The 15,256-nt window shown below is 42.4% G+C and overlaps 3 protein-coding genes across 3 annotated transcripts; 1 reads left to right on the top strand and 2 right to left on the bottom strand.

Annotated features, from left to right (window-relative positions):
• Window positions 1-129: 129 nt before the first annotated feature.
• On the bottom strand, window positions 130-8,697 carry ercc5 (excision repair cross-complementation group 5). Its single transcript, XM_065952855.1, has 15 exons — window positions 8,450-8,697; window positions 8,159-8,334; window positions 7,927-8,042; window positions 7,705-7,806; window positions 7,325-7,391; window positions 6,852-6,995; window positions 6,488-6,698; window positions 5,388-6,302; window positions 4,992-5,296; window positions 4,079-4,198; window positions 3,309-3,522; window positions 2,787-2,931; window positions 1,576-1,776; window positions 1,400-1,484; window positions 130-870 (listed from the first exon to the last, which is right to left on the bottom strand). The coding sequence occupies exons 1-15, from the start codon at window positions 8,535-8,537 to the stop codon at window positions 310-312; spliced, it is 3,450 nt and encodes a 1,149-aa protein (XP_065808927.1). The 5' UTR covers window positions 8,538-8,697; the 3' UTR covers window positions 130-309.
• A 417-nt stretch (window positions 8,698-9,114) lies between these two features.
• Window positions 9,115-13,367, top strand: blzf1 (basic leucine zipper nuclear factor 1). Its single transcript, XM_020635872.3, has 7 exons — window positions 9,115-9,246; window positions 9,584-9,659; window positions 10,263-10,723; window positions 11,055-11,254; window positions 11,439-11,567; window positions 11,674-11,905; window positions 12,005-13,367. The coding sequence occupies exons 2-7, from the start codon at window positions 9,641-9,643 to the stop codon at window positions 12,188-12,190; spliced, it is 1,227 nt and encodes a 408-aa protein (XP_020491528.1). The 5' UTR covers window positions 9,115-9,246; window positions 9,584-9,640; the 3' UTR covers window positions 12,191-13,367.
• A 2-nt stretch (window positions 13,368-13,369) lies between these two features.
• On the bottom strand, window positions 13,370-15,145 carry trmt10c (tRNA methyltransferase 10C, mitochondrial RNase P subunit). Its single transcript, XM_020635871.3, has one exon. It carries the CDS (start codon window positions 14,986-14,988, stop codon window positions 13,519-13,521), a length of 1,470 nt encoding a protein of 489 aa, XP_020491527.1. The 5' UTR covers window positions 14,989-15,145; the 3' UTR covers window positions 13,370-13,518.
• Window positions 15,146-15,256: the final 111 nt, after the last annotated feature.

Consider the following 15,256-nt stretch of genomic DNA (forward strand, 5'->3'; position numbering starts at 1 on the left):
GAGTGATAGAAACCTCAGCTGTTCATTCTGAGATATTGTTTTTTTCACATACCAAAGCCTCTATGATTGTTTATGTGTCATGCAGAGTTCAAACCTTGAGATGTGATAAATGATCTACTGAGGACATAGTTCAATGTCACAGCGGGACACATTTAATGCAAAATATCTTCAGTCTTTGTCCAAATATCATCAGTCACATTAATAGAAAAGCTCAATTCATCAGTACAAATGACCTCATGATTCATTGACATATTGACATTTACATATCAAATGAAATATCAAAGAACTTTTTGTATGACAGTGTGAAGTTCAGTTTTTTTCTTTTGTCTTCCTCCCCCTGCCTTTTCCTCTCATATTTCCCCTTCCCCTTGTATTTTTTCCCCCTCGGCCTCGTCTGCTGCCGTCGAACACCGACCGGGCTGTAACCATAGCAACTTCATCACCGCCATCATCGCTGTCCTCGCTGGAGCTGCTGCTCCTCCTACTGGCCCTCTGTGTTGGAGTCTTACTAGACTGAGGGGCTTTGACTGAGAGGGACTCCTGGATGCTGCAGCTTACTTCCTTCTGAGATGTAACAGAAGGTTCAACACGTACTTCTGACCCCAGAAATCCTCCTCCTGCTGCTGCTGCAGGCCTCTTCTCCTCACCCCTCTCTACTCCTGCTCCTTTCATCGGACTCTCACTTGCTGTCCTTCCCTTCTTGGATTTGGATGGTGAAAGCGTTTCCTCCTCACTGTCCTCCTCGTCCTCCTCCCCTCCTTCTTTCTTCTTCCTCTTCATGCAGGTGACGGCTCGACGGAGACGCTGACTGCGGATCGTCTGCTTCTCCTGTTGCTCCATGCGGAAGAATGAGTCGATCCGCAACTGAGTCTGATCCAAAACAGTGAGAGATACGGAATAGACAATGTCAAACTTTAATCTGGTTTTATTCAGCTCACTTTTTCAAACTCATATTATCAAAAGGGAAAAATCAAGGGAGTTTCCAGGTATCCCTGATAGTGTGTTTACTGAACGGATGATGTTAAAGTGTTGCAGACGTGGACTGTGACTGTTTAGAGTTTTAGAAAATGTAGTTATTTTAAATGCTTTTAATCAACTGTTCGCTTAAATATGAATGAAAAATAATAAATATTGTGGTATTTCATATTGTCATTTAGCTAGATTTTACGTCTTGTCATACACAACACTTAAGCAACACAGCTTTATCATTATAAATATAAAGGAAAATCTACAAGACAACAATTTATAATTTTCCACAAAAATATTTATTTTATTATTTATTTAACATTTATTTATTGAATTTTCTCTTTTTTAATTATTAACAATTAAGTGCACATCTATCCCTTAGGACCAAATGAAGCCCTGGCTGGGAGTTCTGGTTGAGAATTCTCTCGGTTACCTGCTGGCTCTGGAGCTGCTTGATTACAGGCTGAAGAGTCTCCTCGGTCTTTCGACTGCTCCAACCAAAACGACTCAGACAGAACTTAAAAGAGAGGTTAAGGAAACTGCACACACTAACACACAAAATACATGTGTTCACACACGCACACACAGAGAAAAACTTTGAAAGGATATTCTTTGATCATGTCGAGTTGTGGGCGTCCCCAGCTGAAGGAGCTGTCTGACTGGTCCACAGCAGGCTGAAGGTAAGCCTGAGCCACTGCAGGGCTGGGAAACCCCGTCTGCAGTTTGAGAGCTCTCAACTTCTTCTTAACCTTCGTGTCCCGAGGATTAGAAACCAGACGCTTTTTCTCCTGAGCCTCGGACCACCAGTTACTAATAACAACCACCAATAAACAAAATCACTGACATTAAAAAGTGCAATATGTTATGAAACTAAATGTGTATGTATTTTGGAAATTGCAGGTTTAAACATCCTAAACTCTACATCTAAACTCTACACTTCAGGACATGAGGGCACTCAAAGCCTCCTGTAACTGTCCAAGCCATGGCAATGTGAACAGGTCTGATTAACTGTGAAAAGTTACCATGTATGTGTGTGTACATGTAATCACTTGTGTGGTTGGCTGTATGCGTGGCTATGTTTGCCAAGTTTTTATTTCATGCTTTTTTACTTTTCGGTGTTTGTTCGTTAGGTGACTCGTGTGGTGTAGAAATAAAATGGCTATTGTATAGATGGTGTAGCAACCCTCAGGTGGGCATAGCTTAAGATAGGATCAAACAAAGAATCAATGATCAATGTGCTCTGTACTCACATTAGTTCACATTTTTTAGTAAACATCTATCACTTAAGTTCTGTTTATTGTTTAGAATAAGGAAATAGAAAATACAATTCTGTATGAGGTCAGGATTTGGTCATGTTAGTTACTTTAGGACATTTAATACTGCCATCAGCTGTACTCAGCTGTGCTTAGTTAAATCCTAGTTGTATATATTCACATTCTTAGTTTTGATATTTTTAGTACTTATTTACTTTGTATTTAATATTATATTGTGCTTAGATTTGCTAACATTGTGTTTTTTACTTATATTGTGTGTTTGGATAACCTGCTGCTGTAACACCACAATTTCCCAGTTTGGGATCAATAAAGTAATTCTATTCTATTAAATAGAAGTTGATATTGATCAACTAAGTTATAACACAATAAACTACAGATATCCCAAAATACATAAATATAAATATAAATGTGCTGCCATCAAGATTGTAGAAAGTGAGTGTAAAAGATGTTAAAGCCTAAAACATAAATGAAAATGTAGAATATATGTGTGAGTAGCTAAAAGATGAACAAAAACTCAGAAAATGTAAATGTTCAAGCGACACAAACCTGAACTGTATGAGCGGCTCAAGGCCGGGCCCAGGAAACTCATTTAGTATCTCCATGCCGGTCACATATCCCACACCAGGAATGCCCTCGGTGTAGTCACTCCCCAGCAGATAAGCCAAGTTGATCAGTTTAGTTCTGTCCAGACCTGAGCAAGAAATAAAGATGGGAAAAAAATTAAAAAGAGAGAGAGGGAGAGATGTAGAGGATTGTGTGGCCATGTGTGTGGTCAGTCTACTAACTGCCCATCAGTCAGTTCAGGATCAAAACACTCATCATGTCATATTTTCTTTTACTTGATTTTTTCTATCTAAATTGAATTTAAGACAAATTTAAAAAAATCAGAGAAAAGTAAGAGTCTTAATAAACAGGACCAGAATATATACTACTTCACAAACAAATATTAACTGCCACAAAACCTTTTCTTGATCTGCTGACACATAAATACACACAGATATGCACACACAAAAACAGACAGACACACACACACACACACACACACACAGGGAGGAACCCGGCACTGACCCAGCTGGTTCTGCATGTCGCTGAATTGGAAGTGTTCGACATATTTGTTCTGGCTGAAGAAGTTCTTGTAGACGTGTCGTCCTCCAAACAGCCACACATCAGAGTCGTCTGTGATGGTGCCGTTTGTGTGGTCGGCGCGGTCGAGCGCGGCACACTGAGCCTCCGCCTCCATCGGAGCCACCAGGAACGGGATGCCGAACAGCCGCAGCAGCTCCTGGGATCAAGCAGGAGGAGCGGCCATTACTCTCACAACACCACCCTACATACCAAAGCTAATCTGCACACAGCAGAATACCATCAGTATGTCCAGTTGTTTCTTCTGATGGCTTGAAGACATTGACAAGAATTTAAGGACCGGGATTTTAAAACTGTCACCCTTTTATCTGAGCGGGCAGGTTTCTGTCGTAGACTGAGGAATAGGTTGGCACTTATCACTTTTATCTAAAACAGTCAAAAAGATGAGGGACTTCACAGGTTTCTACTAAGTGGTGATTTTATGAAGGAGAAACAGTTTCTAGGAGCTCTTGGACAGTTTGGCAGAAGTATCAAAAATACATATTATCCCTCCTGTCTGTCCAACACCCTCTCTGGATTGTCATATTGGGTGTATAAACAGGTACTCATATTTTGATTGTTATAAAACAATCATTATTCTGTAACTAAGGTCTGTAAGGTCAACAATGCTCTTCATGATAGATATGAGGGTGGAATTCCTCCGTGTTTTACATGTGTCTGTAATGTTTATAAGACTTCTAATGTTTGAAGGTCACCTGACTCTCCAGGTACATCTGTCCAGTGACAGTGTTAGCCATCCTCTCCTGCTGCTGTTTCCGCTCCCTCAGGTTGTTCTGCTCCACCTCCAGAGAGCTCTCCATTGCCTCCAGCTCAGCCTACAGCACGCACACACACATTACATATTAAAAAGCTGACCACAGGGGGAAACAAGATGATATGTTGTCAGATATTTTAACCTTTAAGTATCCGTATCTGCCCCAGAAATCGAATGACTAACCCCCCCAGGCTAAAGTAACAAAGTAACATTCGTATTTTTGCAAGAATAACAAAGAATAAATAAATACCTGAAATAATATAGGACTTGTGCGCAGCAAGCTACAAACTAAAACTTATTTTTAAAGTAAATGATATGGAATTTAGGTCAATGGACTCTTTAAAATAGTTGAGGCTGACCAATTCATCGGCCAGCCTATAATATAGACCGATATTAGCATATCAAATGACTATCTACAGTATATCGGCTAACTTTATGCAGATATGTGCCGATATTACAGGATTTAGTCACCAGTCAAATAGCGTTTCATTTGAGTATCTAGTGTTAAACTACAAGTTCTCTTTCACCAGCTGGGTGTTCTTTATGGATCACAACAAGCATAATCACTCTCAGTGTGTCAAGCGGTGATGCACGTACATGCGCAGTTACTTCTCGAAGTGTTTCATTACTGCATTTTAGGGATCAACACAATAAATGTGTATATCTATATACAGTATATATCCATCTATACCTACAGATCAAAGATAGATCTAAGAAAGATATCGGCCAATATATCGGTATCAGATTTTTTCTCTCCCTAATATCGATATCGGTACTGGCCCTGAAAATCTGATATCGGTCGGGCCCTAGTTAACATTAAAAACTAAGCTTTTACTTTTTCTGACATCACTCACCACATCGAAATGTTCCCACTCATTGACGGCTGGAGTTGAGTTCGACTCTGTCTCTTTTTCATCCTTCAGCTCTTCCTCTTCAGCCCGACTCTCCTCCTCCTCCTCCTCCTCTTCTTCTTCTTCTTCTTCTTCTTCTGATGTCACAGCAGCGTTCGGTTCACTTTGAGCCTCCGTCAAACATTCCACCAGTTTGTCTTCTGTCTTTGTCACAACTGCCTTGGCTTTATCTGGAGATCCTTTTTCTCTAATCATCACAGGGGAATCATCTTCATCCTCTTCTTCCTCTGACACCACGATGAAGCTCTCTGGGGGAAAAAAAAAGTGTTTTGTTTTTTTTATCATCTACTGGTTTAAAAAAAAAGTATGAAAAAGTGTGATTTAATAGACTTAGTGTACCTTCTGACTCACTCTCCTCACCGGCCTCTGGTTTTACATCATCAGGAGGTATCATAGTCTCTGTAACACAAGGCTTTTCCCTTATCTGAGCAGAGGGACTGATGGGTAATTTTTTCTGATTTGATGTAGCAGCAGCCTGTGGTCGAAGCAAATCTCTGTTCTGTCTGATCAATGCATGCTCTGATTCTCTTCTCTCCAGCTCTTCTTCTTTCTTCTCTGTCTCTCCTCTACTTCCTGTCCTTGTATCCTCTGTCAACTCTCCTTTCTTTGCATCCTCTCCTGCCTTCTCCTTTGGTTGTTGCAGCACTGCACCGCGGAGTGCTTTATTTCTCTGACCAATCACTTCCTCAATCTCATCTTCATAACTGCCCACAAACAAACTATCCTGCACATGTGAACTTTGGCCTGCTGTGCTCCCTACATAATCCGATGTTTCTAGAGATGGAGACTTCACTTTGTCTTGTTCCATCTCTTCGTCTGAGCTGCTGATGACCACAGGAACTTTAAGCTCTACCTGCCGCTTGGTGGACGCACTGCTGATTAGAGTCCTGTGTTTGGTAGGAGCATCATCCTCAGATAGAGCTTCTTGGATGGCCAGCAGGGTACGTGGAGACAAATTTGCGTCCCCTTTATCCCGCTCCGTCTTCTCCTCATCTGAGCTAGTGTAGATCGCAGACTGGATAGCCTCCAGCGTGCGAGGTGAGGGTGGTGACGTGTCCTCCTCAGAAGGTTTTGAGACAGAGGGTTTGACCTCCGTTGAGGAGGGAACTTGGACTTTCCCCTCTTCCTCACCAGCAGGACGCCACAGAGGCTCTGGTCTGCCCACTACTGGTCTTTTCCAGCCTGACAGAGAGCTCCCAGACCAGGGGTCAGCTGCAGGTCGGCTCTCAGGGACGGTCTCATTCTTTTTAGAGCCTTTATGGGAAAAAATGTCATTTGTTTTCATTTGAGACTAATTCCTTATGACACAGCAGTGACTATTAAGGAAGTACTTTATTTTTAATGCATTCAAGAAATCTAACAACTGATATCGGACGATTATCCTGTAACGTACAAAACCTGTAAAAAAAAAAAAAAAAACATAAAATAATTGCACTCACCTTTAATAAGGATGTAATGGGAATGGTCTTCAGAGACCAGTCTCTGAGACTCTACGTTGTGACTTTGTGTGTCCCCGTCCTCATTGTAGAGCTGTGGAGCACTGCCAGCACTCTGCTGTCTCATCTCTTTCTCCACTCCAACCAGACGCTGGTTTAGCTTATTCCTCTGCAGCAGGCCTGCAAGCTGGTACTGCGAGAAGTCTCCAGAACGCTAAGAGTGAAGTAGAACCCATTTAAGGAGGAGAAGATTGGTAGATTGTTGTGTGTGTGTGTGTGTGTGTGTGTGTGTGTGTGTGTGTGTGTGTGTGTGTGTGTGTGTATGACTGTGAGAGAGAGAGCGAGAGAGAGAGAGAGCGATCAGTACCTCAGGAGGTTTGTGGTACATGGTCCGGCGTCTCTTGGAAAACTCTTTCATCTCTTTGAGTATCTCGTGTTTCATTTCAGGAGGCAGGCAGGAAAACTCCTCAGAGTTGATATCCACCGAGTTGGGATCTTGATACAATTCTCCCTGAGACACAGTGAGCAGCCTGGCTTTACATGTCAATAATTCAACAGTGGATTCATACAAACAAAAGGCCAGGTGAAAAGGACAAATAACATAAGACACCCACGTAATAATGTGATGATAGTGGTATTTTCTTTTTGGAAAAAAAATACTTAACAAGAAGAAATGATGGTCAAAAGGAAGACTTGACAGTATAAAGGGTTAGCAGAAAATGTGATTGACACCAAAGATTATTAATACACAATTATTACTTTGTTACCAGTGTTTTAACTATTGAAGGTAAATGATAACGGTACATTATAATTTGATGCTCTTGGGAACTTTATATTTACCTGATACATTTGAAAGTTATCTTCTGGCTCCCCCGACTCTTTCTCCTCTTCTTCCTCCTCTTCTGAACTATAAGAATAAATTTACAATAAAATGATTATAAGTGTCATTGGTGAAATATAAAAACAAAAAGGGTTCATATAAACTTCTCCCTTGTAATAGAAATTAAGGAGCTGGTTTCTATTAAAATCAGTAAATGCAAAATTTTTCCTTTTTTTTAAATACAGTTTCAAGTTAAATTTACAGCGCAATAAAAGACAATTATGTAAATGTACCTGTTTGGTCATCTTGGCCTGACTATTAAGGTTGAGACATGTACCAGTCTACATAACAGTTTTAAAAGGGAATGGATTGAAAACTCAGGTGGGGGTTGTACTCAGACCTGCTTTTGTCCTTTTCATCTGCCTCTGGCAGCGCCGGCAGAATGTACATGTCGTCCACCTCATCTCGCCTCACACTGGAGAGGCTGGGGAGAGGGTCCTTACTGTGGAGGTGAAAAGAGCAGAGGAGATGGGAGGAGGATGACGCAGAACATGTTTCTAAAGCTACTGTTCTGAGGTCTTGTGATGTGTTTTTCTACTCAATGCCTCCATGTCTCCTCTACCTGTGGTCTCCAAGTGCAGCTTTAATAGCTTGTCTCTTCAAGAATGTCTTGAGGAGTTTCTCATTGGTCTGTTTGGACTCCCGACTCAACTCCTCTTTCCTCTGCCTCCTCAGAGCCTGCAGAAAAGCCACAGATAAAAGAAACTTGCTAAATGACACAACAGGAACTCAGTTGACGTGGTTTTGGGATAGGTGGGTTTTTTTTTTCTTCTTCTTTGAAGCACAAGACATACAAGAGTCTGCTTCTTCAGCAGCGGGGCGTCCCCATCAAACACAAACACCGGCCTGATGCGGAAGAACAGCAGCTTGCAGACCCGGTGGAAGAGAGTGAGGAGGTGGGCGTTCTGCACGCTGTTTCCATCCCGGTCTCTCACTCCCTTCACTGCCTGGTTCAGCCATATACTGATGTCTGGAGGAGGCGGGTTAAGGGTAATGCTGTGGCTTTACAGAACACAGGCAGTAGCATCAATTCGTCAGACACAAAGATTAAGCTGAGAACATTGATCACCACAGAGTCAGGATACCAACAGCAAGGATCTTCCCTTCCAGGGTCTCGGGGTTGATGGGTTTCCCGGTGCTCTCAAGCAGCCTCCAGAGTCCGTGCACCCCCATGACCACTACTCAGAAACTCCCAGCGGAGATTTCGTGAATATCAGAAATTTAAAACCCAAAACAGGTTAACTGTGCTTCAGTATTGAGAACATTTTTTCTTTCCTCCAGATTGGAAACTGGAGATGAGGTGTTGTCGCAACACTATTTTTTTGCCCGTAGGGAAAATAATGTTGGCGCAAAAAGGTTCCGCGTCAAGTTAATAATAAATAATAATAATAATGATAAATACTAACATCAACAACTTCACACAGTGTCCATTTTCTTATCTACTTTAAAATGTAAAATAGTCTGATTAATTCATCGGTTTTGTTTTATTGGGGAATATTTCAAGTAAACTATTCGGATTTTTTTTTTTTTTCTGTAGAGGGGACGGGACGGAAATGGAAAGGCTTTAAGGTACTTTTACCCTCAGCGAGTACTGCCAGGTTTACTTGGGTAACTTGGCTACTTAGCAGTGATGAACATGTTATTGTAACACATGCGAATGGTCAGTGTAAATGTTGGAAACACACTTCGGTTAACTGATATGTACAAAGTATCCCGTGACTATCGTTTACATTAGTATTTACACACGCGGCTGACGGGGAGCCTTGCCTAAAGGATAAAACTCAGGGCAAAAATTACGCCAACTTCCGCCAGATGCCAACTGTGTCCGGTTACAAAATAAACAGATTCTTCTTTCAGTGAATAAATCCAGGAGGTCTGATCGGTAAGTCATTTAACAGCTCGTCTGAATCACTGAAATACGAATATATACATTGATGTACTATCTCCCTTTAGCCTGCTAGTGTGAATACAGCTGTAACTTTAGTTGTTAAACTCTCGTTAGCTGCTCCTTTACAGCAACACCATTCAAAGAGCTAACGTTAGCGTAGCAGCTAGCTCCCGCTACCGCGTTACGTTATCTGTGTCTGTAGACTGTAAACATTATATATCAGCTGTTAACCATGACCTTTGACTGTCGGCTTTATCGAACTGCTGTGGCAAAAAAAAGTGAACGCTAAAAATCACAACATAGTGTGTTTTCTGTTTGTTTGTTGTCACAGGAGGAAGAGTCACATGAGTCTCATTTAACACGACAGACTTCACAAACAACTAACAACATGACGGCTGCTGCCAGAGGTATGCTTTGTTCTCTCTATTTATCAATTGTTAACATTACCTGTTCAGCCTATTGAAACACATTGATTAGCAGTCGATCAAGAAGTGCTGTTAAACAACACCTTTTCGTGCCTGTGTATTTATCTAATTATGAATCCCCTTGTAAGAGTAACAATACAGGGAAATGTGTTGCTTTTGTTTTGTCAATGAATACTCAATCAAGACTGCGTTTCATTACACCTCCAAAGTCTTAACTGAGGTATGACTGAGTTTATTTGCTGCTTCAACCCCCTCAATTGAGTTTTTTTTTTTTGCAGATACCTCAGTTACAGTTTTTTCCAGCAACACTTTTTAAATATCAAAATACTGTATACAAAGAGGGATCACGGTGGCTGTATCCTGATACCTTAAAGTTATCAAATCAGTTGTATGGTTTACATTATAAAGCTGACTAGAAGCTCACACACCGTCATACATCAGGTTTTTAAAAACCTAATATTTGAATCTCATTTGATTCTCAGTTTGGTAAAAAAATAAATAAATGTAGAAGTGCATTTAGAGTTCTCTACTCATTAAGTGCTTACTCAGGATACATTTAAGTGTGACCTTGTTTATTTCTTTCAGTCTCGGCCAGAGTGCCCATTCGAGTGGCAGGCGATGGCATGGAAACTGAAAAACCGCCGGCTGTCTTGGAGGTTAAGACAGACACGCTGCCACCAGGTCCAGTCTCAGTTCCCCTGCTGAAGGTGGCAAGTCCAAAACACAGCCCCAAATCGAATCACCCCGCTCTTCCTGTTACGCCGCATCCACTCGGCGTACTCCACCTGGGCAAAGTGAGTCGGGAGGCCTGCATGGAGGTGGAGGCCGTCAGGATTGTTGTCCCTCGTGCGGCTATTAGCCGGAGCAGCCGCACAGGACCTGCTGAGGGGAAAGGGGAGGCAGGGCAACAGGCTGAGGAGCAGGGATCACCCCCGCTGCCTCTGGTGGAGGACTGGAGAGTACAGCTGGAGAAGCTGCAGAACTCTGAACGCAGGCTCCTGCAGGACAAGGAAGGCCTTACCAATCAGATTCGTGTGCAGACAGAGGTAAGAAGAAGAAGAAGATACATTTCAACAAAGAAACGATGTATGTTAGATCAGGTGTGTTGCTCTTAAACGTATGAAGTCATGAAGAATGTATTGGTATGGTAATAGCACAGAAATGTGTTACATTGTCAATTAGTTAAACATTTTTTACTCAGTCCCACTTGTCAATATGATTAAATCATGCTTCATATTGAATTATTTATTGAAGTTTGCAAAGACTGAACCATATTTTTGTTGATCTTTTTAATGATGAAGTGCTTTTAAGCGCATATAAAGGAAACAAAGTTTGGTGTTTATGCCCCCCTCTAAACCCCCCCCCCCCTTGTGCCAGGTGAACCGTGAGCTAAAGAAACTGCTGGTGGCGTCAGTTGGGGATGACCTTCAGTACCACTTTGAGCGTCTCTCGCGGGAGAAGAACCAGCTGATTCTGGAGAACGAGGCTCTTGGCCGCAGTCTGTCACACACAGCAGAGCAGCTGGAGCGGATGAGTATCCAGTGTGATGTTTGGAGGAGCAAGTTCCTGGCCAGCAGGTATGACACACAGAAATAAAATAAATCTATGGGAGGTCTAATTCAGGGCTACGGGGGTTAATGCTCTTATCATTCTCAGTTTTAAAATGTGCTAGCAAACATCTGTTGTGAATCCACCTGTTGTGATCATATGACCGATGGCTTCATGACTGTGAATTCATCTTAATGCGTTTTGTCTCTTCAGAGTCATGGCTGAGGAGCTGACGAATGCCAGAGCAGCTCTGCAGAGACAGACCAGAGAGGCACAAGGAGCAATTCAGGACCTTCTTGTAGAGAGAGAAGAGTTCTCCAGAGACATGGTGATCACTCACAGGTAACATAACCACGGCACAATCTCTGATCCAATATAATAAACGTAGTCTTTTTTTTTTTATGGTGACAGAGGCTGTGCACTTAACTTGCTTGTTTTCTCTGATCAGATCTCTGGAGCAGCTGCTGGTCTCTCTGCAGTGGGGCAGACAGCAGACCTACTACCCCAGTGCACAGCCCCTCAGCACAGGAGAGCTGGCAGCAGCTAATCACAAGCTAGCAGATGCCATCAACTCCCACCTGCTGGGCAACACCAGCAGCAGCACGAGCAGTGTGTTGAAGAGCAACAGTGCCGCAGCCGAGCAGTTCTGCAGCACACCTGCAGAGAAAATGGCTGAAAAGGTTTGAAGTTGTAATTATACAAACATGACAATTTTTCTTATATTTTTTCTAAAATCCACAGGTTTACAAATGTTTCTATTTTTTTTTTTTTTTTTTAAGGTGCTGAAGATTTTAGATCCAATTTCCTGTTCAGAAATCAAAGCAGATCTTCCACTCAGTGACTCCCCTACCTCAAACTTCCTCAGCAACAAGAAGAGCATCGGCAGATTTCATCCGTACACCCGCTATGAGAACATTACCTTTAACTGCTGCGAGCGCTGCTCTGGAGACATCCTGGTGCTGTAGAGGTCAAAGAACCTGACATCAAAACGGCATCAGAGCTTATTTCAAATGACTGGTTGCTGAAAAGGAGAGCAGTCTGGGGGGGATATTTCTGCTCAGTGTTAAGTGACCTCTTCAGTAAAAATCAAACGTTAGCTGTTCAATCAGATATTTTCTGTATCAGTTTGAACCTTTGCTACCAAATTGAGTGTGTTGAAGTGGTGATTATTTAATTTCCACTTTTCAGATAGCGGTTCACAAGTTCCATTGACCTGCTCTTTATTTTGCTCTCATGAATATGGAAACAAAGTTAACAAAAGAGTGGTTTGGTAAGAATCATGATGTCAGAGTGATGAAAGCAGAATGCATTTCAGAACCAGTGCAGTTTGGTTTAAACCATGAAAAGTGATTTGTATTGTTTTGATGGAAGGTCAAGGTGTGTTATTGTTACTGAACAGATACTGTGAGGGTGTCTGATTTTTCAAACTTGAATATTAGGCTAGTGTTTTCTAACTCCAACAATTGTGCAATAAGAATGTGCTAAGAACAGAACAAACACACTGTGACGTGAGAGTGTTAGCCCGAGGCTTGAGATGATGATCGCTTGTTTGCACTTGTGCACTGAAACAGTAAGTAAACTAATGATGTAAGTGAGGATGCCTCTTATACAGAATTGACTCCAGTTTCTTTGTACAATGGTGCTATGGTATTTTAAAAACACGGTGTTCATGTATTGACTATATGATGCAAAGACGTCATATACGTTCAGTATTTAGACTTTAAGTTACAATGTTATCAATTAAAAGCAGAGTTGTTCAAAGACCGCTCTCAAGCACATGTCCAATGATTTCGAGCATGTTCCAAAAGTATTTTAAGTTATGTGTAATACCTTTTTATTAAATGAGGTTATGTTCATCCAGGTGATGTTCTCATGTAACACTATTTAAAAACATGAGGTTTTAGACATAATAGGAGAAATATTTTTGCTGCCACAACGATAAAAGAGATCTGAGGAGTTCTAAATGACACAGACCTGTTTGCAATTCTCTTAAAATACACTGTAAAATATTTTTGGTTTGTTTTACCTCTTTGATTTTGAAAATATAATTTGTAGTGAAAAACCATCAGAAAGTGGTTCATACTGCTTTTTTGTTTTTGTTTTTTACATTACAGAATATAATAAAGACCAAAGTAGTTTCTACGTTCGTTAAATGTCTTGTTTATTACCCTGAATCAGAACGCAGTACAAAAGGCACCAAAGTACACCAATAACAACCATTTTATTAACCGAATGTCCCAGGTGGTGACCCTAAACAGAAATATCCTTATTATCACTAGATCATTTTATTACTTCACTCTTTGTCCCACCACGTTTTGTTTTTGCCTGCACCTTTCCTTCCCTCGATGTTGCTCTTAAATGATGTCTGTACTTTTGTCCCAGCTGCTTTGCTTAACCCTGACTCCTTATGGGACCCGTGAAAACTCGGACCCTCACGTTTAAATGTCTCTTCTCTGGATCTTAATGTCCTGTCAACATTCAGCCTTGGTCCATGGTTTGTTGCACCAATGACTCTGTTATTGTTCATCACTCTCTCAGTCTTATGTTGGTGGAATCCATCGTGCTTCCTCTGAGGCACAAACTTCAGCGCCTCCTTCCATTTCCCAGTCTCCTTGATCGTGAGCATGATGCGGATCATCTGGTCCAGGGTCAGGTTTTTGGCCCCAATCTCCCAGTGGAGAAACTCATCCAGAGGTAACCGGGCTGTGGCCAGCTTCAGACGCTTGGCGTTGGCTAAAGACAACCCAGACTGGATTGAGCGGTCCACCAGAGCCCCAATGATGTAGACTTTGGAGTGGTCAAACTTGCGGAGAACGTTGGGCGAGTCTGCAGTGAGGTATACAAGCTGCTCACGGGGAAACATATCGACATGCTGGCGGTGGCTGCTGGTGATGAGCAGGCGGTCCCATGTCTCCGCTCCATATCGTTTGAGCAGCTCCTGCATGTACGCGCCGTCTTCCTGCAGGTTGCAGAAGTGAAGGTGGAAGGGCTCAACGGCACGCCGGTTCCACCCTTCCACCTCCATCAGCTGGGACACCGTGTTATCCAACTCTCTCCTGGACATTTTGGAGTCGTAGCTCATATCAATCACCAGTGGCTGGTCAAACAGCATAGCCTGGGCGCTCCTCCAGGCCAGGAGTTGGTCCAGGGAGCGGCTCCAGAACTTGCGCACAAATGTATTTTTCGGTTCCTCGGCTCCACCGTCCTGTCCGCCTTTCTGCTCCTTCATTGCTTCCTTCTCCGCCACCCTTTGCTGCTGCTTCTCTTTATGTGTCCTTCTGTGGCCCTCTTTGATAGCCAGAAACTTCAGGTACTTCTTCCTGGCGGACTTGGTGGTGAGCTCCGCCAGAATCCTAACCTGTTCATCCGTCAACTCCTCAGGTACAAACTTCCCAGCTTCGCGCCACATCGCCACCATTTCCCGAGTGGCCTCCAGTGGAGAGCTGCACTTTAGAGTGTCTTCAGGTTCAATGTTTTCATCGTCCTCATTCGCCTCCTCTCCTTCACTGACTTTCTCTACTGGTGCAACATTAGACCTCATGACAGATTTCCATTTATCCAGATATGTTGTGTCCAGTTCCCCTGGTTTATCTATCTGAGGCTGGGGAGCATCTTTCCACACTGGGCTCCCAGTGTTGAAGGTTCTGCCCAGTACGTGTGGTCGGTGAAGACGTGTGGCTTTCCTCTTCATCACACATGACGCCACAAGATGACTACACTTACAGAGGTCGTACAAACCCTGGGTTGCAAGAAGACGCAACATCGTACAAATATATATATATATATTTTTTTAAAACAGCAGCTTTCTGAAGAGTATTAAAAAAGCTCGTCACTGTAACTCATATTCCCACAAGTTGTGTTCCCATTCTCGCTGCGTCCATGCTCGTCAAGCACTGCCGGGGGAAGGTCACGTTGTAACACGGTGTCACACTATAACGTGTCGTGCTGAACTAATTTGCATGAGCCTGCGTTGAGCGGCTCTGTTTGTTTATATCGTCACGTAGACAACCCTTAAAAACGGCTTCAGTTGA

Source organism: Labrus bergylta, chromosome 3 (assembly GCF_963930695.1).
Source record: "Labrus bergylta chromosome 3, fLabBer1.1, whole genome shotgun sequence".
NCBI lineage: Eukaryota > Metazoa > Chordata > Actinopteri > Labriformes > Labridae > Labrus > Labrus bergylta.

What these genes read in the sequence shown, in the direction of transcription:
- ercc5 (XM_065952855.1), bottom strand. Translation starts at nt 8,537, where the DNA reads ATGGGGGTGCACGGACTCTGGAGGCTGCTTGAGAGCACCGGGAAACCC. An exon ending in AGATGTACCTGGAGAGTCAG is followed by an intron (nt 3,523 to 4,078) that starts GTGACCTTCAAA and finishes GCTTGATCCCAG; the next exon opens with GAGCTGCTGCGGCTGTTCGG. An exon ending in AGCAGCTCCAGAGCCAGCAG is followed by an intron (nt 871 to 1,399) that starts GTAACCGAGAGA and finishes GTTTTGGATCAG; the next exon opens with ACTCAGTTGCGGATCGACTC.
- blzf1 (XM_020635872.3), top strand. An exon ending in AGATTCGTGTGCAGACAGAG is followed by an intron (nt 10,724 to 11,054) that starts GTAAGAAGAAGA and finishes CCCTTGTGCCAG; the next exon opens with GTGAACCGTGAGCTAAAGAA. An exon ending in AGCAAGTTCCTGGCCAGCAG is followed by an intron (nt 11,255 to 11,438) that starts GTATGACACACA and finishes TTGTCTCTTCAG; the next exon opens with AGTCATGGCTGAGGAGCTGA.
- trmt10c (XM_020635871.3), bottom strand. Translation starts at nt 14,988, where the DNA reads ATGTTGCGTCTTCTTGCAACCCAGGGTTTGTACGACCTCTGTAAGTGT.